The 25395-nt window shown below is 32.5% G+C and overlaps 3 protein-coding genes across 3 annotated transcripts; 2 read left to right on the top strand and 1 right to left on the bottom strand.

Annotated features, from left to right (window-relative positions):
* The first annotated feature begins 4499 nt into the window (after positions 1-4499).
* LOC120082078 (homocysteine S-methyltransferase 1) lies at positions 4500-7913 on the top strand. Its single transcript, XM_039037299.1, has 7 exons — positions 4500-5004; positions 5110-5166; positions 6107-6312; positions 6414-6543; positions 7273-7476; positions 7557-7628; positions 7730-7913. The coding sequence occupies exons 1-7, from the start codon at positions 4834-4836 to the stop codon at positions 7874-7876; spliced, it is 987 nt and encodes a 328-aa protein (XP_038893227.1). The 5' UTR covers positions 4500-4833; the 3' UTR covers positions 7877-7913.
* A 1198-nt stretch (positions 7914-9111) lies between these two features.
* On the top strand, positions 9112-10635 carry LOC120082077 (zinc finger protein CONSTANS-LIKE 16-like). The gene is made up of 2 exons (XM_039037298.1): positions 9112-10091; positions 10211-10635. The coding sequence occupies exons 1-2, from the start codon at positions 9147-9149 to the stop codon at positions 10469-10471; spliced, it is 1206 nt and encodes a 401-aa protein (XP_038893226.1). The 5' UTR covers positions 9112-9146; the 3' UTR covers positions 10472-10635.
* A 4647-nt stretch (positions 10636-15282) lies between these two features.
* Positions 15283-17065, bottom strand: LOC120082012 (LOB domain-containing protein 40-like). The gene is made up of 2 exons (XM_039037219.1): positions 16829-17065; positions 15283-15923 (listed from the first exon to the last, which is right to left on the bottom strand). The coding sequence occupies exons 1-2, from the start codon at positions 17016-17018 to the stop codon at positions 15499-15501; spliced, it is 615 nt and encodes a 204-aa protein (XP_038893147.1). The 5' UTR covers positions 17019-17065; the 3' UTR covers positions 15283-15498.
* Positions 17066-25395: the final 8330 nt, after the last annotated feature.

Here is a 25395-nt window from a genome sequence, read left to right as displayed (position 1 = left end):
TTCTAGGGTTATATCTATTCAATATAGATCTAAAGTATTTATCTTAGCGGAAAATTCCATTGAGAAAGCAAAATTTAAAAAAATATAGTTAAAACACCCTAGTGAAAAGTGTTTTGTTTTTATTTTAAAAAATCTAATTGAATGACTAATATAAATTTAAAATATTGTGTACGTATAATTAATATTCACAGACTTTCAATGTTTAGATTGAACAATTTTTTTTAATAGTATTAGTAAAAACAGGCCTAAATGATCACATTGAATGGCATTTACTTCCTTGCCGACCAATTGTTGATTAAACCCATAAGGAACTTATTATCAATTAAAGTAAAAGTAAAAGGAAGCATGGATGAAGTATAAGGTCAAGAAAGATATTGATATGCCTAATTTTATTGTACTTTATTCCAAAAAAAATCATATTGAACTCAGAAAAATATGATTTCAATTTCAAGACACAAGTGAGAATTTATTAATTTGTGAAATTTAATTTTCCAATAATTTAATTTCATTTGTTTAATTAAAAAAAGAATGTTTACATCAATTTTAGGGATGAAAGTCAAATTTCTTCATTTTTTGTCCAACAATACATGAAGTTGAAAATTTGAACATCTAACATCTTAATCCAAAGTATACATATCAAGTTGAAGTATACTCACATTGATGAGTTTATATCAATTGTGACCCGTTGAGCCATTTTTAAGTTAGCAAATTTTTTTTAGTACAATAAATATGGAGTATGAAAATTTGAGCTTTCATTTAAAGATATAAATACGTACCAACTATCTCTAAGTTATGGTTGTATTTGCGAAGTAGCGTATCTATAACAAATATATAGGATAATCCTATTATTATCATTCTTTCAGATAAATGGCGCATCCACCCAAACTACGACACTAACTCTTAACTAATGATAGAGATGTTACAATAAGAAAAATTCTCCTTCCATACAAAAAAGTCCCTAAGAGATTATGTCAAAACTGGAATAGAGTGGCAACTTTATTATCCTCTTAAGAGAAACAAAATCGCCTAATTATAAGCCCATGAATTCTTTTCCCTCCACATGGGTTTAAAAATCACTAAATAATCATTGGAGTTAAGAACACTTAGTTGGAACACATGTTGAAATTTGGAAGGTAAAATTTTAGCTAAGTGTCTGAACTATGTTTTGGAGGAAGCATTAATACTTGAAAAAATTTCTAAGTGTTGGGAGCATGTGGTTGACTTAGGAATGGAATATGTGTTGGTTTAGAAGAGAAGAGGAGATGAAAAGTTTGGTCAAGTATTGAGAGAAAAATGTTGGGATTCAAGAGTTGGAAGCATAACTGGAATTGTAGGCTCACTTAGACACATACTAGGGCAAGAAGAACCGTTTTGGGATGTTTAGGTCTAGGTGAACGTATAGGAGAAGAAATGGTTAAGTGTTGGACAATCATGCGTTAAACTATGCACAACTAAGTGAAAACTAGGGTTGGACGCATAGCAAGGAGATAGTGAATGCATACGAGGTCCATGTTGGTGGTGTGTGTGTGTGTGAGGTTTCAAGCTAAATTTGGGCTAGTACAGGCCCGGGATCCGAGTAGGAACTAGGAAACCAAAAGCTTAGGGACAAGGAAAAAAACACTGCTGGCGAACTGTGAGTGATTTATTTTCAAAGGTTTTGATGCATCTATATACATATATGGTATGATATATATGTATGATTTAAAAACTTGGCATGATCTGAAAATGTGATTTCTTGGATTTTAATCACTAGTTTTTCGTAGTTTTACTTAGATTACTATTTTAATTTTGGTTTTGCTTGAAAGTATGTTTTATAATGATTTGACTGAAAACTGGAATTGTACCCTAGAAATGTTAGCATATCTCGTGGACATCTAGCTAGGATTGTGAATATGATCTAGCTAGGATTGTCAGTGTACCCGAGTATGTCTAGCGATAATTTTTTACATGTGCACATTCGGCACATTGTATTGGGTATTGGGATTGTTTCCTCGAACTTGTATTTGGTGGAATGGTTTACTTTGGAAAAGCTTATGAACATGCCAGTATTGTCTTAGTTAACATATTGAGATATTTACGTGTTTATACTCTGATATTGTTGTATGACTGATTGTCTATGCGAATGTTTTCAAAATGAATTTCAAAAGCAAAACCTATCTCTGTATAAAAGCATACTCACTAGGTTTCCTAGCTCATGCTTTTCAAATGCTTTGTTTTTCCTCCAAGTAGCGTAAGAGTGAAGTTTTAGGGTGTTGCTAAGGTCAAGATCTGCTACATTATAGCCATGCTTTTGGATTAAAGTATGCTCTTTATGAGTTATATAACCTAGGAGTTGAATTATCTAAGTTGTGTTTGGACGTTGTATAAACATTATATTGGTTGTAATAAAATAAGTTAGCCAGAGAGTTGTTGCTATGTTATACTTGGCTATAGGGTTGTTTGTAAAACATATGTAAGATGGGTAGTAGATATCGTAAAAGAATAGTATTTGTCGTCTTCACACCTCCTTTCAAGTATAAGAGGTAAGTTCAAGAGGAGGTGTGACACTAACAGAGGATACAATAAAAAGGATTTCACCAACAAAAATACTCAATTCATAAGATCAAACTCCTTAGAATTAAGTAAATTGATAAGAAAGAGCGTAGAAGTCTATGCAAAATAGTAGATTTTGAAGTACAACGAAATTCACTTAATCCTTCTAAAATCGTTTTAACTTAAGAAAAAGAATGGGCCGAACCTTTTTGTTTATAAAATTGCAACCACTTGAGACTGGATTGCCTAGGGAATCTCGGATAAGGCAACCCATTGATGGGTAGGCTGCCGAGCCATTGATAATTTCCCTTTGAACCCATTATTTTGACAGTCTACTTATTTACTACAGGTTGTAGGTGAGACTTAGGTGAATCTACCACATACAACTCAGGGATATTAAATTATTTTACAACTCTACTCTCTTATTCCTTTGCTTTAAATTCTATGCTAAAAAGTCCTTTTTACAACCATTCTTTATATATATATATATACACTTCAAAATCATGATTGGAATCTCTTAGTAGATGATATATGATTAAATTTACCTTTACCCACTAGTTTAAACTTTTGAGTCAATCGATAATTTAAGATGGTATGAGAGCATGTGATCTATAAAAGTCATGTGTTCGAACCCCTGCAATGTAATTTCATCTCCAATTAATATTGATTTCAGTTCAACATATATGCGTGAAAATAATTTTTTTATGTTCTACAGTATATCCATATTTCAAATTCAAAATTTTAAAATGCATAATTATATTAAAAATGATTAAAAAAACAATAACAACAAATGTAGTATTTCATGCCCAATTTTTTAAAAATAAATAGGTAAATATACAATATATAATATATTGTATGATATTACAAAATAATAATTATACAAAAAAAATCAATAGAAAAAAGTTCATAAATTAAGTAGTAATGGTTTATATTCAACTCATTATTTAGTGGATAACTACAATTAATTTTATAATTTTTAAATACATTTTAAAAAATTATTTAGATTTAAATTTAATTTCTAAATCTGCTATCAAATACAAATCTATTTTAAATAAATCTTTGGTTTTCAATATTTTCAAATTGCCTATCAAACAAATCTTTAACTTCTTAATTGAGAATATATAATTCATATGAGTTGAATAATACTTAATAAGAGATTAATTGTGTATATATATATAAAAGTCTTATTCACATTCTAACTTTGAAACAAACGGCAGCTGATCTGACAAATGAAATGAAAGTGAAACTATCATTTTCCTACCAAACCCCCATCTCCTGCGAGGCAGCCTTGATTTTTGGTTGAGTAAATTGATAGCTACTCCTTTTCCTTATGTAAAATAAAAGCATAATATATTCTTTGTGGGTTGGACTTTTTAATTAGCTCACATCTGCCCATTTGATTAATGTAACATGACATTCAATGTGCTTGTTGAGAAATTGCATTACATATTCGATTAATTAAATGAAACATTCACATCTACATAGACATGTTGATATAAATTATAATTTTCACCAAAATTAACTTTCTTGATTAATAATCAAATGAAACATTCACATCTAGATGAGCTTGTAGGTATGATTTAAAAAGGAATAACTCTCTTGCAAATTCCGTATACAAATAAAATATATCATATATACCCTTTTTTCCAAATCAATCATATTGATTTATTGGTGTAGTACCATTTCTTCTTAAATTAATATCCATGATCATTCCTTGGATTTTAAACTAATTTTCAAGTTATTGGAATCAATGTTTAAAATGTCGATAAAAATGTTGATAATGATAAGGATTGATATTGGTAGGAAAACTATAAATTTTTTTAAAAAATAGTAAAGGAATATTTTAAGTTTTATTTAAATAAATTCTCCAAAAATATCTATCGGCTTGGACTTTTTAAAACCTTGAAGGCAAGAATATGAATAAATAATATAAGAGGGCAAATATGAAAATATCGGGACGGTAAGGGTAGAACGAGAATAATAGAAAAGTGAATGGGCTTGAGCCCATGAATTTGAAACAGAAAAGAATGAAAATGGATTTGGGTTTCGATTCTCCACCAACCCCGAGGGCTACAAAACCGGTGATATTGGCGCGCATGACTTTAGAAAGCGACAAACCGACGGCCGGAGAATGTGAGTGAAAAAGGCGTCCATGTTCAGAGACAGAGCAACAATATTCATATTCATATTGACCTTGTCTCTCAATCCTGCCCCCCTCCCTCAATGCCGGTAATTGCGTATTGATTTTCAAACGAAGGAGAAGAAGAAGAAGAGAAACAGCGAGGCAGACAGAACGAGGAGATGGTGATGAAGAAGGCGACCACATTGTTGGATGATCTATTACAGAACGCTGGAGGTTGTGCGGTGATTGATGGAGGTTTCGCCACGCAACTTGAGAAACACGGCGCTGTCATTAACGATCCACTTTGGAGTGCTGTTTGCCTCATTAATGATCCTGACCTAATCAAGAAGGTCCTCTCTTACACTCTCTGTTATTGTTGTTTCTCTTTTCCTCCTTTGTTTTGGTGAATCACGTTTCATTCTCATTGGTGTTTATTGATTGGTTTAAATGTGTAGGTCCATTTGGAGTACTTAAAGGCTGGAGCAGATATTTTGGTTTCTTCATCTTATCAGGTTTGCTATTCGAATGGACCGAGCTTTCTTTGTTCTCTTTTCCACTGCATAAGTGGAAGTCTTTGGTGTGACCGGCTTTGGAGTACCTTTCTTTTAAATGTTTTACTGCTGTTTGTTCAAAACTTGATGATCCGAATTGGATATTTTAATGCTGATGAACAGAATGAATGAGGATCAAACTGATCACTCCTCTTGAATTGAAATTAAAGTACAAAATGAGCATTTCTATCCTGTCATGAAATGATGAACCAAGATGGAACGCTGTTAAATGAATTGGATTAAATTGGAGAATTTCAATAAAGTTAAATGAATTGGATTAAAGTGCTTCCCATGGAGTAACATTTCTAGACATTCAAGTTGTTATAATTAGTGGACCTAAATTATGCTACATTACAGTTTGTAATCGGATGTTGTAATAAGCGACTATACACAGGCAGGGCGACGTTATTTAGTATCTCAAAGGGTAATGTTTGTGTGCTAACTAATTTCTAACCACATGGGTTTAGTTCAATTGCCAAAAGTGCTATAAATCAGATTTTTTTTTTAACGGCATTTAAACTGATATTTAGTTTGTCATGCTATATGGCCATAACATCGTAAAAGAGCTTCATTTTGCCAATGAATTGAAATTCAGTTTTGTATAACTCAGGATTTGTATAGATCAATATATTGAATTTATATGCCTTTTTCAGAATTCTCTCTATTTTTTTGACCCGAAATAAAATTGGAGTGTGAAATACGACATCAGTTTGTGCCTTACAGTTTCTTAAGAATTCCAATAATCTTAAGGAATAAGATTGAAGTATTTTTTTTGCTTTATATCTCCGAAACTTCGTATAGAAATAATTCCTTCTGTTAGAAATTATAAACAGAAAACCAATAAATCAGTATTCAAGCCAGTTAATTACTCTCTCTTGTCACACATTTTATTCTATTACAGGCCACCATTCCTGGGTTTATATCAAAGGGGCTGTCCGTGGAAGAAGGGGAATTGCTTTTAGAAAAGAGTGTTAAATTGGCCATTGAAGCTCGTGATGGTTTCTGGGATTCTGTGAAGAGTATCCCAGGGCATAAGTACCATAGGGCTTTGGTTGCAGCATCCATTGGAAGCTATGGTGCCTATCTTGCTGATGGCTCAGAGTATAGGTGAATCATTCATATGAAATATTGAAATAAAGAGTCATAAGGAATTTGTAAATATATGGAATTGACAATCTGACCTAAACCTCTTTCCCCCCCCCTCCCAGTGGGCATTATGGGCCAGATGTGAATGTGGATAAGCTGAAGGACTTTCATCGACGCAGATTGCAGATTCTTGTTGATGCAAGCCCAGATTTGCTTGCATTTGAGACTATTCCCAATAAACTCGAAGCCCAGGTTTGTGTTATGCCAACTCTTATATCATCTAAATTGTGGTTTAATGATAGACCCACTCTTTCTGCCGCAGTGATGATACCACTGTAAATTATGTTGTTATGCTTTGGTCTGAGTGATAAAGTATTTGAGGAAACAGCTTACCCTGTATTTTATAATCTGTTCTGAATTTATGAGTAGTTCACTTCAAGGGATCAAGGTAATTTGATGACCATCATGGCGTGGTGTGAATGGGGGACCCATGCATCATTAGGTTAGTTTATGAATTGTGTAATTCATGATCAAAATTGTTTTATAATAAAATTTTGATTTCTTTTCAAATAATAATAATAATTATTATTATTATTATGGATATAAATCCTGTTCAAGTCTCTTGATTTAGAAATGATCCCATTTTACACTTCCAATTCCAGATAGAATCCCGAATTTACATATAGTAATGTCCCTCTCTTACCAAAAACAAGTCATTTATGGATATTATCAGGAGGTTCATGCGGATGCAGTGTACTCCCTTTTTCACTCTATTTTAATTCCTAAACCAGAATTCTGATTTAGTTAGTCTTTGTTATGAAATGGAAGAAAAATGTTGAATGTTTCTGATTATTGTCATGAGCATGTCAGGACACTTGTTTCAATTGTTTTTGCATTTTGTTTGGTTTCCTGTCCTCTCTATGATCTTGTTTCCAACCAATCTTACCTTTGTTCCTTCCACTCTGGTCTTAAAAAAAGTAGGCCTGTGTGGAGTTGCTCGAAGAAGAAAACATCCAAATTCCATCTTGGATCTGCTTTAGCTCCATAGATGGTGAGAATGCACCATCTGGAGAGAGCTTCGAGAAGTGCCTCCATGCAATTAATAAAAGTGACAAAGTAAATGCAGTAGGCATAAACTGTACACCTCCTCATTTTATCGAAGCCCTCATTACAAAGTTCAAAGAGGTAGGAAATAAATCTCTTATAGTTGAAATTTGATATTGCTTTCTTGTTCAATGGTTTTGAAACCGAAATGCTCGCTACAGTTAACAAACAAGCACATTGTTGTCTATCCCAATAGTGGCGAGGTATGGGATGGCAGATCCAAGAAATGGCTGGTGAGTCAACTTATTCTTCCTTCTCCCACTCTGATATTTCATGGTTTGTGGGCCTACATTGGGATATTTCCATTACTAATTTAGTGTTCTCGTTTTGTTAGCCATCAAATTGTTTTGGTGATGACAAATTCGAATCATTTAGTTCAAGATGGCGCAATTTGGGAGCAACATTCATTGGAGGCTGTTGTCGTACAACACCGTCTACCATCCGAGCTATATCAAAGGTTTTGAAAGAAAGCTCTCATTAGTGACAATTGATAAGTTGACTGTCTGTAGCTGGATGAGATTGTTGACTGAACGGAAAGATTGTACTAAATCAGGCAAGTTGGTCCTAAAGCGAGAGGCAAGTTGGTCGGTAACTTCAAAATACTTTCTTTGGAATAATTTTTTTAACCTTTTTTTAGTTCTTTTGTAACTACAAGATTGAGGTGTTACAGTATGTACTCCAGATGTACTTGTTACCTTTATAGATTTTACTGTATCAAACTCGAAAGACTAGTTAAAGAAAGTAGGCATTTTCTCCTATTTCTGATATTCAAATAAATTGAGAAAAGAAAACTATTACATTTTCGGAGCATATTTTATATTTTATTTCAAGGAATGATAAAAACTTAGAGAGTTGGTCAATCAGGACAATGCAAACTTTGGATGCTGAGGCAGAACTTGGAAGTTTATGAGCAGGAAAATAAGAACCGACAGAATTCAAATCCCTTACTGGATTAGGAAATCTACATATCAGAAATTTTCCCTATATTCCCAATCTTAGTTGCTTATAAAATAATTGCAAGTGTGCATATATATATATATATATAATCTCGACTGATTTGATCAGCTCGAGCTGGGCTGAGAAAATCTTCTTTCTTCTGGGAAAAGATAAAAAGTGGAGGAACAATTGTTTATCCTTAACGTAGACTGAGAAGAAGAAGCCGAAAAGTATGGGATTAGACAGAAGGTAATGGATAATGCAAATTGGGACGGGGGGCCCTAAAACGAGATCTCAACTTTTAGTTGAACCAAAAGTAAAAGTGTCCCTTTCACAGGGAGAAAGGTGAGTGATGGGTTGGTTTCGGACTTTTCCTCATCCCCTCTTAATTAGGGTACCCCACAAATTTAGGCAGCCAATCAGAGAACAAGCCTTTGGATGAACTTTGTTCCTTCAACCAATGAAGAAGTGGATAAGGCCCTTCTAGGGACCCACACAAGCAAGTCCTTTTTTTAGTAAAAAAGTGCCTAAAAGTGCAATTCTTTCCCAGTTGAGACCCTTCTCTGTTGTGAATTTAACTGTAAAAGCGCAGTCTGTGGGGCATGCCCTTGGCCCCTCGATGGTGTCCTGTTAAAATATTTTCTCGTGAACTTTTATAAAAAAAGAAAGACGAACTCGTAGAAAATATCAGACTCGGACTCTATGTACAATGTCCAATTTGAAGCCTGCAAGTTGAGTTTTTAATACAAACTCACATTCTCACCTGAGTTTTCGAGTCTATTGACTCTTCTAACATTTCTGGTTATTTGAATTCAATGACGATGAGGAAAAGTGTGGAGAAAACAGTAGAGGGAGGTAAAACCGCCAGAGCCTGTGATAGCTGTATCAGCAAGCGGGCTCGGTGGTACTGTGCTGCCGATGATGCTTTTCTGTGCCAAGCTTGTGATGCTTCAGTTCACTCTGCCAATTCCTTGGCTCGTAGGCACGAGCGAGTTCGTCTTCAAACTGCCTCTTTCAGACCCTCTTCAGACAACTCCTCTGCTGCCTCATGGCACCAGGGCTTCACCAAAAAGCCACGGTCGCCTCGAATGGGAAAGACTGCTCCGGCAAGGAAGCCATTTGCTCAGGTTCCGGAGGTGAGTGCTAAAGAAGAAACTGAAGATCAAGAACAGCTTCTCCTTCATAGAGTTCCTGTATTGGGAGCCGATTCAAAAGATGGTAATTTGGCTAGTTTTGTTGGGGGAAAAGAAAGTTCAAATGGGTATCTCTCGTACGATATGGATCCTGCTGAATTCGCAGCTGATGTTGAGAGTTTGTTGGGGAACTCGCTTGATAATGAGTGCTTTGATATGGAAGAACTGGGGCTAGCAGCTTCCAAAGAGCACTCAATGACTAATGATGATTATTCTTTAAACAGCCGCGAACTTATTAAGATTGAACCAGATGAGATAGAGGAATTAACTCCGATGCTCAGCGCAGAAGCCGATACAATGAGGGAGCCATTTGAGCTGAACTTTATGGACTTCGGCAGCAATCCAACGACGTGCAGTGAGGAAGACAAGGTGATGATGGAAGTCAGGGCATTGGTGAAGAACGGTGAACTTGAGATGGAAGAGACGAATATTGTTGAAAACAAAAAGAAAGTATCATTGAGTTTGGATAGTGAAGCAGTGATAATAGCTTGGGGGAGCAGAGGAACTCCATGGACGTCCGGTGATCGACCGAATCTCGACCTCGATTATTACTGGCCGGACTACATGGTTTGCTCCCTTCCCTTCTTAATTGTGTCCTATGATATTTAGTAGCTTGTGTTATTGTTTTAAGAATGTATTTCATATAATAAATGCTGTCTCTGAAAGTGAAGTATGTTTTTATGAAGGGTGTGTGTGAGAGTGATTGTTATTATCAAACTTACGGGGAGCTTGGCGGCAGAATTGGCCGACAGGCGGTGGCCGGAGTCGAAGGAGAGAGAGAAGCACGAGTATCGAGATATAGAGAGAAGAGAAGGACGAGATTATTTGCAAAGAAAATAAGATATGAAGTTCGAAAATTGAATGCAGAGAAGAGACCGAGAATGAAAGGAAGGTTTGTGAAGAGATCCTCTTGCTTTCCACCACCACCTTTGCCTTTGTTTAATTAATGATTATTAACATCATATATTATATATATCATTTGTGCGTGTTCGGAATTTAATAGCCAATGTTGATTTTGTACCACTAATTTTATACAATAATGTCTTTTATCCAAAGTTAAGGTCGGTCACTATATTCATCGGAAAATTATAATTGAATTCTCTTTCTCCCACTTTTGATTCCTAGAAATGTCTAATGAAGTTTTGTATGTGAAACCTACACTCAGTGGCCTCTCTGGAAAGATTTAATTGAAAGCTAAACTAACTTAAAATATGTGATAATCAATATCAATCTTGAGATTAGATGTTCGATCATTTGATTTCACATATGGTAAAAAAACAAACAAATAAAATTTTGTTGATATGAAGAACCCATTAAATAATTAAATATTTAAAAAAATCATAACCTAACTTTCAATAATTAATAAAAATGTCAATTTATGTCCCTAAATTTTAAGGATTGTATCAATTAAAATCTTTGATTATTAATTTTATCAATTTAAACCTTTAATTTTCATAAATATATCAATTTACACCTTCTTCTAGTTTGCATTTGGCAAATTTTGTGTGAAATTTATAATTTATATCAATTAAACTTCTAAATTTTCATAAGTGAATAAATTAGGCCTTGTTTTACCATTATATTTGAAAATCATCCATGCATCAATTTTACATGTGTGTAGACTTCTTCAAACGTCGGTTTTACAAAACGAACGATTAGAGTTGATTCATGGACAATTGTCAAAGGAAATTTTAAACTTAAAAATCTAGATTGATTCTTTTTTTAAAGTTTAATAGTTTAATTGATACAAATATAAATATTCGAGACTTAAATTGATATAATTATTAATTCATGATTTTAATTGCTATAAAGTTTAGGAGTTTAAATTGATATTTTATTTTTTCTAAACTAAGCTTTGTTAGATTGTTGAGAATGAATGTATGGTCTTTAAATAGATACGATAAGTGTAAGTGGGCCCATGTAATAAACTTGTAAAGACTTGTACCTCTTTGGAAATTATGTCCCAATATCAATTCTTACGTTTCGTTTTCAAAGAAACAAAAATTCCAATATTATTTCAAATTTAGCGAAATGTGGACCTACCTTTATGTTTGTTCTCTGTATTGCCCTTCTTTTGTTATGTGCATTTTAATTTAGATGGATAAGGCACTCGATACTATTGGTTTCATTCTACTTATTGATTAATGTGGACAAACAAAAAAAACTATTTAGGGGTGTTTGATAAATGGGTATATGTTGTTGGGTTGGGTGGGTATTTATTAACATATTTGTTAAGCCCATAAAGAAAAACTGTGGTTATTAAAACCACATTTTTTACCCACTCAAAACTAATTCTAAAAACCAGTGATATTTTCATTTCTTTCTCTCTTCCCTCATCTTCGCCATTTGGATTATCCCCATATCTGGTTTTTTTTTTATCGTCAAGAGAATGATAACTTTTGCATACGTCACGACATGTAATTTTTGTGTTTGTATTATGACACGGATATTATAAGTATCGAAAAGAACATATATTTTGTGATTTTTTTTTTGAAACGATCACATGTTCAGTTGGTTCATATTATTTTTGTGATCTTATGAAAAATGTTACTGTACTACATCACATTCTCCTCATCATAATCAAATGAAAGGTAATTATCCTATGTATAATTTCAATTCCAAATATACTACTCATATTATATAAAAATAAACTATATGATATGTGAAATAATAATATTAAGTTAGCAAGATTCAATATATATACATACAATATACCAATTAGTAATTGGGATAATTACCTTCAATATATATACATACAATATACCAATTAATTGAGCAACAATATGAAATGTATTTTATTGGTATGTTTTATAGATGCAAGAGAATTAGAATTATTACAGTTTTTGAAAAGAATATATGAAAAATAATCTATTATGTTCTCAAATTGAAAAAAAAATGAAATTGTCCAGTTTATGTCATAAATGATTTGAAAAAATACGTGTATATTTAAAACTTAATCAACAATTGCCAAAGCATTAAAATAAAAAAAAAAAAAAAAAAAAAAAAAAAAAAAAAACAAACAGAAAAAAATAGAACTAATCTCGTTCACAAGAAACTACATCAGATCCCTCAACTCAATTCAACTCAACACAACAAACGCAAATAATAATTACCAACTCAATTCAACTCTGCAAACAAATACATATGATTTAACTCTCCAGATAATAATTACCAACTCGACTCAACTCAACTATCTACTTTTATCCCCCACCAAACACACCCTTATTGAATCTTTTTATCTTTAGGCCCAAACTCTGTTTATCTTTAGGTTTAGTTTGGAGTCGATAGTAATGGACTTTTACAAAAATCACTTGTTAAATAAAGTAAATTGGTGTCTGATAAATTTTAACTTAAATTTGAAAAAGTAGATTATACTGTATGATAAATAAGTAAAAAAAAATCTTATTTTAAATATAATAACTAAAATAAATTTATAAATATTTTTTTTTAAGCCAACGTGAGCGTAACTCAAGTGATATAGTGCTCGTACTATCAATATTGAGGTCAGAGGTTTAGATGGATGTGTTCTGGATATGGTTAATTTGAATTTAACTTTTTGAAACTGTAGATCTAGCTTTTTATAATTTAAAAATGAAGGATAATTATTTTAAATAGTGAAATTATTGAAAAAATAGTTTCAAATATAGTAAAATATTACTGTCTATTACGAATGAATTGGTTCATTTTTTCTATATTTGAAAACTGTCTTAAACAAATTGAATTATTATTTTCAAATGAAACCAGAAGTACGCAGAATTTCATGACATACAAACCTATCATTTTCTCATTTACCATTGTTGAACTAGAAAAAATATATAAAGCAAAAAGTCAACGCTATTATATTCTTGACATTGTTTGGTTCTTCAACCAGAAAATGGATTTCCCTAACATTGTCCAATAATTTTCAGTTATTTGGTTCCTTTCTCATAATTTTAAGTCTTCCATTCCTTTGATTTTAACAATATTTCTTTCTCCCTATTTCTAAAAAACTTTATGCATTTTACGATAGGCAATACCCACATTTGATTTCTCATTAGAAACCAAACCATTTGTTTTTATGTGTTTTAAGCAATGATCAAACCTTGTTGAAGAAAAACTTAGGTAATGTTTACCAAATTATAATGAAAATTGGTGTAATCGGAATGAAATTTTATTGATAGATGAATTGTAATATGCTAGAATAAATCAAAATCAAATAAGGACAGGAAAATATACTCTTTCCCCACTTCAACTTATTGTTGTAAATAATCAAAAAGAGGGGGAAAGCTTGCTTGTTGTAGCCCTCTTTTTGTAGACTAGGCTTGGTAAGCGTAAGCTATTTAAGTAGGCTCGAGAAGGGTAGGCTCGCAGCTTCGCTCAGCGGAAGAGCATTTCGAAACTATTAGTCAAGCGGGAGCGCCCAACCTATGGGCTTTGAAAGGATAGGGGAAGGGAATAAAACAAATGAATTGCTTTTTATCGCGTTACATATGATTATGAATCTGTCACATTTTACCCGTTATCATTACTGTTTAACCCTAACTGTAATAGTAACAATAAAGGTAAAAATAAATGTAGTAAATACATAATTTTCATATTGTTACGGTAGCAATCAGATTTAAACATCTTTTATTCCTCAATTAAGTTACACGATTTGATTACAAATTTCATGACGGATCCCACATCTCATTATGACTATAAAAAAATAGTAAATAACAATAAAAGCAATTAACTGGGATACTTTTTATATTATTATTAATGGATTACTTTTCAACAAGTAAACGTGACCTTAATGCAAAATGAAAGACGGTGAAAGATAAGGATTTTGTTAAAAGAAAAATGAGATTTAATGTCGATCTCAATTGAAATACCGACGGGTATCTGAATTTTGTAGAAATATCAAACGGATATATCAGCCCATAGTTCAGGCCCATCAAGAATTTGAACTCGTTGCCCAATGATTTCATCCCTGGTTCTGGACCCAACCCATCCGGCCCAAAAATGATTTCATCCCTAGTTCGGGCCCATAAGAATTTAGGACAGTTATGCGTATGCCCTTTTTCGGTCTTATTTCATTCAATACAACTTATTTACATTTTTTTTAAGGAGATTTTCAAAATAAATTAATAAACTATTTATATAAAATAGTAAAATTTAATATTTTTTTTGATAGAGATTAATAGAAATCTATCAATATCTATTAATGTTTTTTTTTTTTTGCTATTTATGTAAATAGTTTGACATTTTTCAATCTCCTTTTTTTTATTCCCCGTCCATTTAAAAAAAACACACACACAACCTTGAGTTATTCTAGAACTACTAATTTATATACATTATCTGAAAATATCTATAAACCAACTCTTTAGTTATCAAACAAATTTGAATAAATGGTCCAAGTCCAACCAATACTGGTAAATTCAATCGGAGTAGGTTTCGTTATCTACTAATGATATTTTAAACAAACTATGGACCCTCATTTTTTTTCTTTTTTGTTTTTTATAACATGTGACGTAGAAGAGTTGAGCCTCTAACTTCAAAGGTAATATTACAAACACTATGTAAGTCGAGCTACACTTATTTTGACAACTATAGATCCTCTTTATTATCTATTTATATATATACATTATCTACGCTATTACTTTTAAAATAGAGATTAAATATGAAAGTAACCAAAGCTTAAACTCTAGTCGAAAATTAAATATAAAAAAATGTATAGAAATTTATAAAGTCCAAAACTAAAAAGGACGAACGTTCATTAGTTCATTCAGACACTAAAACTATATAAGTTTAGTATTATTATTATTTTTACAATAAAAATTGGAGGGCACAGTAAATGGGAATAACTGCCTTGTGCATGGGATACACATACATAGGCCTCAACTTCTTCACATCAACATCTGTCCACAATCCAATGCTTTTTCCTAATTATATTTTTTTAACTCTTTTTTTTTTTTTTTTTTTTTTTAATTTTCACCTCCCTTTTATTTTTCTTCCTTTACTGAGCCGATTTAAGAGTCAATTCCAGCTCAACGTTCACTTTCTCAACCCGGTTTCCATTGCTCAGAACCCGGCTCGATCCCTCAAAACTAGACCCAATTCCCAAGTCAGGAGCCGGTCCGATTTTGAGTTTGGTCCGGTTGTCAGGCTTCTTGAACCGGCTCCGAGCCTTGACCTTGAGAAGCTCGCCGGAAGCAGCCAAATTGGGTTCGTTACAAACATGGCGAATGTCGCAGCATTTGAGGGAAAGGTTACCGTTGTTTGACGGCGGCACATCGGGTTCGACGTTCATGGATCCGTTCAACACGGCGTCGACGGCGGCCTGACACCGTTCCCAGTCGCCGGAGTAGAGCAAACCGACAGAACCGTACACAGGATTCACCATCCGACCACACGCCTCGTACAGCAACGACTTGAAAATGGCTTTAAAAAAAACACAACAAGAAGAAGACAATTTCAATTCCATCAACCACTTTTCTTTTATTTCTCATTCTCGCTAAATCATCATTTAAATCTAAATTCTTAAACAAATGAGTTATTATAAATAATCCTACAAACTATTGATCATAGTAATTAAAGAATGAAATAGATTTTTCATGCAGTACAAATTACAATCCTTTAAGATAGGAGGTTCAACTCTCCAAACCATTTATTTGTTGTGTCGTATTAGGAAAAGGAAGAAAAACAGCATCAAAAGTGTTAAAAGTGTTAATACCATTAAATTAAGTTAAAATTTTGAGCCAATTCAGAATTTAACATGGTATAGAACAAAACTTTTATAATATTATTAATTTCTATTTATTGGGTTAAGCACAAAATTTCAAACTTGTAAGTGATTTTCAGAATAAATTTGAATTAATGGGTGGTTTAACAAAGAGTTATGAACCAACCATTCAAACATTTAAGTCAATATTATGATGTATTTAATTATATTAATATTGTAATTGAGAAATAATTTTGTCAAAGAGTTATGAACCAACCATTCAAACATTTAAGTCAATATTATGATGTATTTAATTATATTAATATTGTAATTGAGAAATAATTTTATTTTCGAAATCAACCTTATGAATTTGCTTAACTTCAACCTGCTTTCAAAAGGAGGCAAAAGAGGGGGGAAAAAGCTTCCAACCTCCAAAATAATAATCGTTAAGATATTACACTCTAATTGAATAATAATGAGTAAATAAATAAGAAGTAATCCCATCACCAGCTTGTTGTCCAACTGAGAATCTTTTGATTTTTTTGAGACAAAAAAAAGGAAAATTAATTAAATTATATATAAAAAAATGGAAATAAGATAGATGAATGAAAAAAAGGGAATAAACCAGGGCGGAGGGGTTGGGCGGCGGCGGAGATGAGGTTGAAGAGGCCGGCGCGGCCGTAAAATTTGGCGAGAAAAATGGTGGCGTTGGCTTGAGAATCAGCGGAGGGTATCCATTGAAGACAAGGTCTAATTATACAGTCATCGCTACATCCTTTACGAAGAATACGACACCCATTGCAACTCATTCTCATAATATATATATTTTGCCTTCAAAAACCCAAAAAAGGATATTTTTTCTGAAAGCTGATGGAGAACAAAGCAGAAGAGGGGTACCTATTTATGAATGTAAAGAAACCGAGGGCATTCAAGGAATTTCCACATCAGATCTTGTGTTTAAACTGCAATTTGGCAGCTACTTCAATGGGGCACTTGAATAATATGTAATTTTGGTGATGAGTAAGAAAAAAGAAAATGCCTAAAAGTGATTTGATGGAACTGAAAGTGGATTTTTGTCTTATTAAATATTTAAGATATATAATTGTAATTTGCTGATGGTTTTATGTATGTAATGTAATGTAATGTTATGTTATGCTATGCTATGCTATGCTATGCTATGTTATGCTATGTTATGTATGAGACAAAAGAGAAACAGCAAAGCAACTAGAAGTGTGGAGGGCATGCAGTGGCAGTGGTACTAAAGTATACAAAAAGAGAAATGCAAAGAAAGTACAAAGCTTAATGGGAATGTGATGGCTTCTATAACTACTACTCTTTGCCCCCACAAACCTTTTACACTTTTGACTTTAAGTTTACTTCTCTTTTTATTTTTCTTTATTTTTCTTACTACAATAATATATATATATATATATTACTAGGTAGCCCAATGGTAAATTTATTTTTTTAACTCCTTCTAAACTTAGGTTCAAGCTCCACTCATTACATTTGTAAAGACGAGTGGAGGTTTCGTTTTCCTTAACATATATATCTGATAGATTACTAGTGGTGTTTTGACAATGAAATTCATATAAATACAAAATACTTATCATATAATTTAGGTAGGTGAATCCATATGTATACAATTGTAAGCATGCGAGGTCATGCAATGCCTATAGGCGATCGTAAGCAATCGAGCATTTGTACACATTAGGTTGGTTTATTTAATTAGAAAAAGAAAATAATCCGAAAATTGCAAAATGCAGCCCTTGGAATTTTGAAACCACTAAAGTGCAAATGGTTTTTCAGGAAATGGATGGGTGAAGTTAATTAAGTATTAACTTAAGTGGTTTCCATTTTTTGGGCGAATTACTTTGATTCTCTAATTAATATGGGGATTTTGTTGTCTGATTAAACTTGATATTGTGACGTTGGTAGGAGAAAGCATAACAATCAATTTTTTGTTGGATTTGCTAATTGAAGCATATTATAGCTTCATGCCCTAAATGCATATTTCTATATAATTAGGTTGGGTTTTGGTTTAATTACCTTAGAATTATGTGAACAAACTAAATTTAGAAATTACTTATCACTTAATAAAGTAGAGATGATTTTTATATGGAGTTGTTTTATAAGGAAATAGGTTTTGGTTTCATTATTAGAAATCAAACATTTGGCAAAATAACCAAAAAAAAAAAAAACGTATATAGGTTCCACCGACACTAGCGTGATACATGCATAAGCAACCCTAACGTTACATTATTTTAGACCTTTCTTTTGAAAAGTAAAGATGAGATCACTTTTTAACGTTACATTACTTTTAGAGTTGTCCGCACCTTAGTTGATGGTCTAGTATCCATATTTTTTTTAGTAATACTTGGGTGCTAAGCTTATGAAGCACAGACACGGACACGGATACGAGATACAGATACAATAAGATACGGCGATACACCAATATCTAAAAAACTAGGATATTGATATGTTGAAAATATATTTTTTAAATTAAAAAAAATCTATGATATAGATAAATTTAGCATACAAGTTAATGACAATAGTACAAAATACAATATGAAAAGCAACATTAAGATATTGAAGTACAATAGTCAATAAAATGCAATAGAAAAGTATCTCATATTGATCAAAGAAGAAGAAAAAGATTAGAGGAAAAAGTATGAAGATAAACGAAAAACTTATTCGTTAAATTGTCGAAAATATTCAAGTGGGTTATATTTCAGTGGACTTTGTGAGAACTCAAATGTGAAGATGAAGATTAGATGATTCTAGAGTTTGGTCTTTTATTTATTTATTTATTCTTTTAGTTTTGGACTCAAGTAAGAAGATTTTTAAATAGGTTACCTTGTTTTAGATTGGGAAAGATTAGATGAGTTAATTATCTTTTTTTTTTTTCCTTTTGAAAAAGGTAAGCTTAATAATAGATATGTCAAATCACATGTCAAATACGTATTTAAAAAATATCTAGAAGTATCGATATCTAATACGTGTCTGATATGGATTCTTTGTCTTACATGAAATATCTATGTTTCATAGCATCCAAGCATTGAGTCTTTTCTAGAGTTGTCTTCACTCTCATCACAAATAAAAAAATAAAAAATAGAATTAAAATACTTCAAAAAAGAAATAAGAAGAATTTACCACACGATAAATTATGATCGGATAATTTCGTGAAATGCAAAAATATGGGTGCTACTTAAGCAATTTTAATGTTCATACTTTTTTATGTATTTTTTTCATATATTTTATATGAGTCCTGATCATGACACAAGTATAGGTGTAGCTATATCATCTTCAAATGTAGCATTTTAATCGTTTTGAACATTTAGTTTTATCTTGTAAAGCTAGCAGCAAAATTATGACTATGGATTTCTATATATCCACGATAACCTTGGTATCAAAAAAGAATTTTTTTTAACCTCTTTCTTCCATTTTTGATAAATCACCTTAAAAGGGATTTTTTTTTTCCTTCATAAATTTTAAAATTAAAAATATAGTTAATTTCAATAAAGATGCCTATGAGTCAATAATTCTCTATCTCCATTATCACTCCCCCCTTGTTCAATTAAGACTTTCAGTTAATCATACCAAATTATATAATTAAAAATTTGATTAAATAAGAATAATAATAATAATAATAAGCTAAAAGACCAAAGAAACAAAGATAGTGAATATTCATTTAGTTTATAGAGTTTTTTTTTTTTTTTTTTTAACATCTTCTCATTCCCCATCTAAAGGGAGATTCTCAATGTTCATGGAAAAAGTGAACATGCACATAAATGTTGTTTGGAAAAGCCTATTTCATCAATTTTGGGCCGTTAGTTGGTCCAATAATCGATCAAATGGGCCAGTAATATGGTCCATTGGTCTATGAATGGGTGGGTGAGATGGTCCAGTAATTCATCAGTGGGCCTGTGGGCTGGTCCACTAGCCTATCAATGGGCCGGCTACCCAAACCTCACGGTCCAAAGCTTTCTAAATCGGAAAAAGGTGATTCATACTCATACCTAGCATATTTTGGAATATATCAATATACTATACCTTGAAATACTATATTTAATATTCAACATTCCAACCAATATTAAATTTACATTCCTACCCATCATATTTCATAAATACACGTCAACATACAAAATTAATGATTTAACCATATTCATTGACATTCTTATCTATTCCTTGAATTTCAATTAAGAAAGTTCTTTTTTTTTTTTTTAAAAAAAAAAAAAAAAAAAAAAAAAAAAAAGAAAGTAAAATTTTAAAACATGAATGCAGAGACTGGGTGTTATCAGTTAGTTGATAAAAACTAGAAGACATTTATGTGTCTTTTATTATACAATAGTTTACTCATAATATGATATTAATTTTCTTAAAATAGAAGTGGTAGTTGAAATGAGAAGAAAGTAATTAAAATGTGGAGAAAGAGAGAGAGAAAGAGAGAAAGATGGTGTAAGTTGATTCCAAAATCCAAATTGCAAACAGACAAAGAAACACAAGCCGCTTGCAAAACTGCAGCTTTTCTCAACTTCTTCTTCGCGCAATACGCGCCGTATTCTCATATCTCGGTTTCTCTGTTTTTTTTTTTTTTCTTTTTCCTTTCTTTCTCCTTCTTCAACTTATAATTTCTTTTTTTTTTTTTTCAAATGGATTTGAAATAATTTTTCAAGTGTTTAATTAAAATTTTAAAAAAAATTTTATAAAATATGTTGGTATTTAATGATTACCTCTCTCTGATTCTTCACCTCCATTATATTGTCGTGGCTACTACTGCCCTCTGATACTACTCCTATCAACCACTGTTGACAACCAACTCTAACCACCACTATTGTCGTCCAACTTCAACACTACTTCTGAAAGATATTTTTTTTTTCTAAGTCATTCATTCACAAGGCATTTAATCTCTCAAACAAAATAGATTTTTCATAATTTTCTATGTTAAAATAGATCATTTCTAACACAGTTTCAATTTAAACGACAATTTTGTTTTTTTTAAAAGAATCTAATAAAAACAATAATATTTCATGTTTAAAAATATAACTAAAATGTTCAATACTCATTATTTTTAAATGTTAAAATTTCAAATATTACTATTACAACAACATACTCTTCAACTTAAATATTACTAACATTTATAACCTTAAATATGGTAGGGTGGTGATAGAGACTAAGAATACTATCCTCACTACCTCTCTCATTCTCATGTAATTGAGAATTTCGTGCCTCGTTTAAGATAAATCTTAACGGATTAAATGGATATCTCTAAATAAATTCACCAAAATGAAAATATAAAAATAGGAACGAATGGAATCATTTGAAATGTCACCATTTTATAGTACTAATGGTTTGTACTCACTCCTACATTTGTGTTTTTTCTTTTAATTGCTGGGCCTCCCAAGTCCCAATATTTTGTTTTTCTTTTATCCCTTTTTATGTTAATTAAATTATACCACATACCAACAACCCCAAAGATCTCCATATCTCCATTTTCCTAAACCAAACAAACACTAAAATCCAACTTCCAATCTACTTCTTACTTCTTCCCCCCAACTATTTATATCTCTCCTTTTAACCTTACCTTTGTCCCCTTCAAACCCTTCCCTTTTTTTCATGAATTCCTCTCTCCAAAATCCTTTAAAAAATTCAATTCAATTATTTTTCAATCCAAAATTTGTTTTTTCTTCACTAAGAGGATGATGAAGTGAATGCTGCAGCATAATTCGAATTCCGAACTAAACGGCATCTCATTTATTTGGGTTGGGCCTGTTGATTCGGTGATGAAGGCCCAGTAGGCCCAACTAGGAGACAGCTTCAGCCTTCGGCTACACAACCGAAATGGACGAAGAATAATAAACAGATATTTCTGCAAATGCCAGATCATTCAGATTCGACATTGAAATGACATATTACACACCAGAGATTAATTTTAATTTTAATTTAATACAACCTTTTTTTTTCCCCACTTTTTTTACCTTCTCTCTTCGGATTCAGTTACGGACAATGGATTGGCCTTTTTTGAAATTGAACCCTCCAAATTTTTGTACAGACACAAGACCGACCTTCTGGCCTCTACTTCTTTCTTTTTTTGCAGTACAAAATTTGGTATTTCCATTCATGTCCAAAAAAAAAAAAAAAAGAAAAGAAAAGAAAAGAAACCCAGAAAAACATGAAGAAAGAAGTTGCTTGACATTCTACACATTGTTTTCTGTACTGGAATGAATTAAAAAGAAGGAATTTATGATTTCATATATAACAAAGTGAAGTACCAAAATAACCCCGGTTTTCTCTGTTGCATCAGAGAAAAACGCGTTATAATGTAACAAAAAAGAGAAAAAATGAAAGAGAAAAACGGGGGTATTTTGGACGAAGAAAAATAGTGACAAGGAGTGTAAAATTGAATTATTAATTCTACTAATTATGAAGAGGATCCGGACAACTGGGTATTTTCCTTTTGCTGTCTTCGAATCCTTCATCATGGTGGTGGCGATCGAAGGCTCTGCCGTTGAAGTATTTTTGGAGAAGTTCATTTCTGGCGGTGTCTTTTTCTTCGCCGGTGAGTGATTTATCCGCCGTATGCGGCGGCGGCGGAGGAAAAACTCGTGATGCTCTAGCTTGGCAGTGACAACAAACCCAAATCTGTGACACCCACAGGATCAAAATTAGTATAGCAAAAGCAGGGGAGGAGGAGGAAGTGGCGATTCTTCTGGTAAACATGGCTTGCCGGCGGCCAGAAGGGGAAAAAAATCCACATAAAAAGAAAGAATGAAACTTGAAATATTTCAATAGCTCTCAAATCCCTCCTCTATCTAGGTCAACACGTATAAATGTCATAGTAAATTGAGTTTGGTGTAAAAAGAAGAAAACAGAGCTATTTCTTTCTCTATATATTTTTTTTTTTCTCTCTTCAGATGGATTTGAGGCTTAAGTTTGAGATATAAGAGCAAAGAAAAGACGGCTATAATGGGACTCGGAGAGAAGAGAGAAAGAGAGTCGATAGTGGCCCACGTGATGAGGGAATAGCAGGCTGAAATGGTCCACCTTCGTATAATATGATAATGGGAAGTTAGGTTTGACTCCTGTTTTCCCTATTTATTACTTCAATTTCATCACTCTACAACTTAACAATAACAAAAGAAAAAACCTGGTAATTTAGCATGGTTTTGCGCCCCGTATTTCAAAATCCTAACTATGTCGGTGACATTTTAAAATTTTTTTTAAATGACCAAGATTCCAATAATGTGAGACATTGAAGCCACGTAAGGTTTTGCCATTGGACGCCTCGAGTAATCAGAAGACAATTACAGGAGAACTCTTTCTTCCTTGATGAATGAATTGGCATCTCTATGATTTTTGATGATACAACAGTCATGTGAGTTCTTTGGGAGCTCCCAATTGGTCTCATTTCTACCAAACATTTTAATTTATGGCCTATATAAAATATTATAAAACTGAAGCCTTTTGTACTATTTGATAGTATCAAAATATAAGATTATAATTAAAGGAGAATTTGCCAAGCTATCTGCCTTGAATTATTTTTGTAGAAAAGAGTTGTTGAACGTTCCCTCTTCTCCATAGAGGGGGCCACATAAAAGTGCCATTCTCAAAATTTTCAAAAACATGTTTTGAAATGGGAAGACTTTTGATTTTGAAGTAGTAATTATTATAACTTGTAGGTTTCGAAGAAAAGGAAAAGGAAAAAGAAAAACCCTTGCACACCCTACTAGTATGATTCATTGTTATGTCGATTAAGCAGAGTAGATTAGCAGGGTTAAAGATAATTAATTACGCATGCGTTGTGTTAATTACTATCTACTTTTTTAAACGACAGGTTATTAATGAAATTGTTTATTGGGTTACGTAAAGAGATGGACTCCTGACTGGAAAATAAAGAAAAGAAGAGAAATGGAGATGGGTAGCGCTGGATTGAAAAGGAAAACATTTCTACTATCCATGGCAGAGGAGGGAGGGAGGGTAGGCATGAGATGAATAAAGAACAGAACATCCAAAAGGAAAGGGACCCATTTATCAATTTCAGAAAGCCTATCTTGAATTCTGAGCCCCATGCAGGCATTAAAGTTGAGCAACTTTTGCTTCCTATTTAGACTTTGTACTCTTCTTCTGTCCTATGACCTTTAATCCTCTTGGGGTGTCTTTTATTACATTTGCCTTTTTTTTCCTTTTGGCCCTTTGCTCTCATCTCATCACTCTTCTTCTTCTGCAAGAGAAAAAGCAATTTGTAATAAAAAGGGTAAAAACAGAAAAGCAAATGACTTGGTCAATATTGGATTTTCAACTTCTTCAGACTTGACAGCTTCTAAAATTCCAAATACATTCTTTTCTTTCTTTTCCTATTCACATGAAATTACATATACAAGGTAACGAGCTTAATTTTCTTTTATACTGAACCAAAACTACACGCTGCCTCTGACTCCAAAAAGTAGCAAACTGGCTGAAATATTCTTTGCTTAAATTTTAATCAACATATTCCCTCCAACCACCACCAACAAAGTTAGCCTCTCCTTTGGTAATCAATATATGACAGACTACTGTAGTTATATTGCAATGTAAATGATAGATTTCGTTGATGTATTACAGCCTTCTGAATTTGGCTTAATTACCACTTCAAAAGCTCTTGGGAACACCATCAATTTACACGCGACCTGATCATACTTCATTAATATAGCGCTGTATCATATATCATTAGGGACACAATGTCTACAAATTCAATTAAAGCACCAACAGAGATATGAATCATTAATATACTCAGGAGTGGAGATGATACGATGGATTCTAAGCATAGATTGCCACATTCTGACCACTGGATTTGTACGACTTGCGTTAGAAGATAAATTTGCCACTGTAACCTTTGTGAAGTACGTGTAATAGTAGATTTTTCAGAAGCATAGCTGCAACTGCAATTGCAACCATGAACCAAGCCCCCATCAATAAAAACACCTTTCTGCAGTAAATCGCTGTCTGGCACTTGGTAGATTAGATACGAATAATTTATTGTATCTGTACCTGCAATTACTCAAGCTTCTACAACCAGATAAGTCATCCTGAAAGAAGAATTCAATACAAAACTCGAACTTCTTCACGAGTTGGTTGAAGTTTGTATTCAACGACTGACTTCAATGGTGCACCCAAAAGATTCTCAACTCTCAGGGAGGTTTTAATTTCCTCAAGTGT

This window comes from Benincasa hispida, chromosome 7 (genome assembly GCF_009727055.1).
Source record: "Benincasa hispida cultivar B227 chromosome 7, ASM972705v1, whole genome shotgun sequence".
Taxonomy (NCBI): domain Eukaryota; kingdom Viridiplantae; phylum Streptophyta; class Magnoliopsida; order Cucurbitales; family Cucurbitaceae; genus Benincasa; species Benincasa hispida.
The sequence above is the reverse complement of the archived record's forward strand: the minus strand, read 5'-3'. Positions and strand labels throughout refer to the sequence as shown.

What these genes read in the sequence shown, in the direction of transcription:
- LOC120082078 (XM_039037299.1), top strand. Translation starts at nt 4,834, where the DNA reads ATGGTGATGAAGAAGGCGACCACATTGTTGGATGATCTATTACAGAAC. An exon ending in TGGTTTCTTCATCTTATCAG is followed by an intron (nt 5,167 to 6,106) that starts GTTTGCTATTCG and finishes ATTCTATTACAG; the next exon opens with GCCACCATTCCTGGGTTTAT. An exon ending in GCTGATGGCTCAGAGTATAG is followed by an intron (nt 6,313 to 6,413) that starts GTGAATCATTCA and finishes CCCCCCTCCCAG; the next exon opens with TGGGCATTATGGGCCAGATG.
- LOC120082077 (XM_039037298.1), top strand. Translation starts at nt 9,147, where the DNA reads ATGACGATGAGGAAAAGTGTGGAGAAAACAGTAGAGGGAGGTAAAACC. An exon ending in ATTACTGGCCGGACTACATG is followed by an intron (nt 10,092 to 10,210) that starts GTTTGCTCCCTT and finishes GTTTTTATGAAG; the next exon opens with GGTGTGTGTGAGAGTGATTG.
- LOC120082012 (XM_039037219.1), bottom strand. Translation starts at nt 17,018, where the DNA reads ATGAGAATGAGTTGCAATGGGTGTCGTATTCTTCGTAAAGGATGTAGC. An exon ending in CGCCCAACCCCTCCGCCCTG is followed by an intron (nt 15,924 to 16,828) that starts GTTTATTCCCTT and finishes TTTTTTTTAAAG; the next exon opens with CCATTTTCAAGTCGTTGCTG.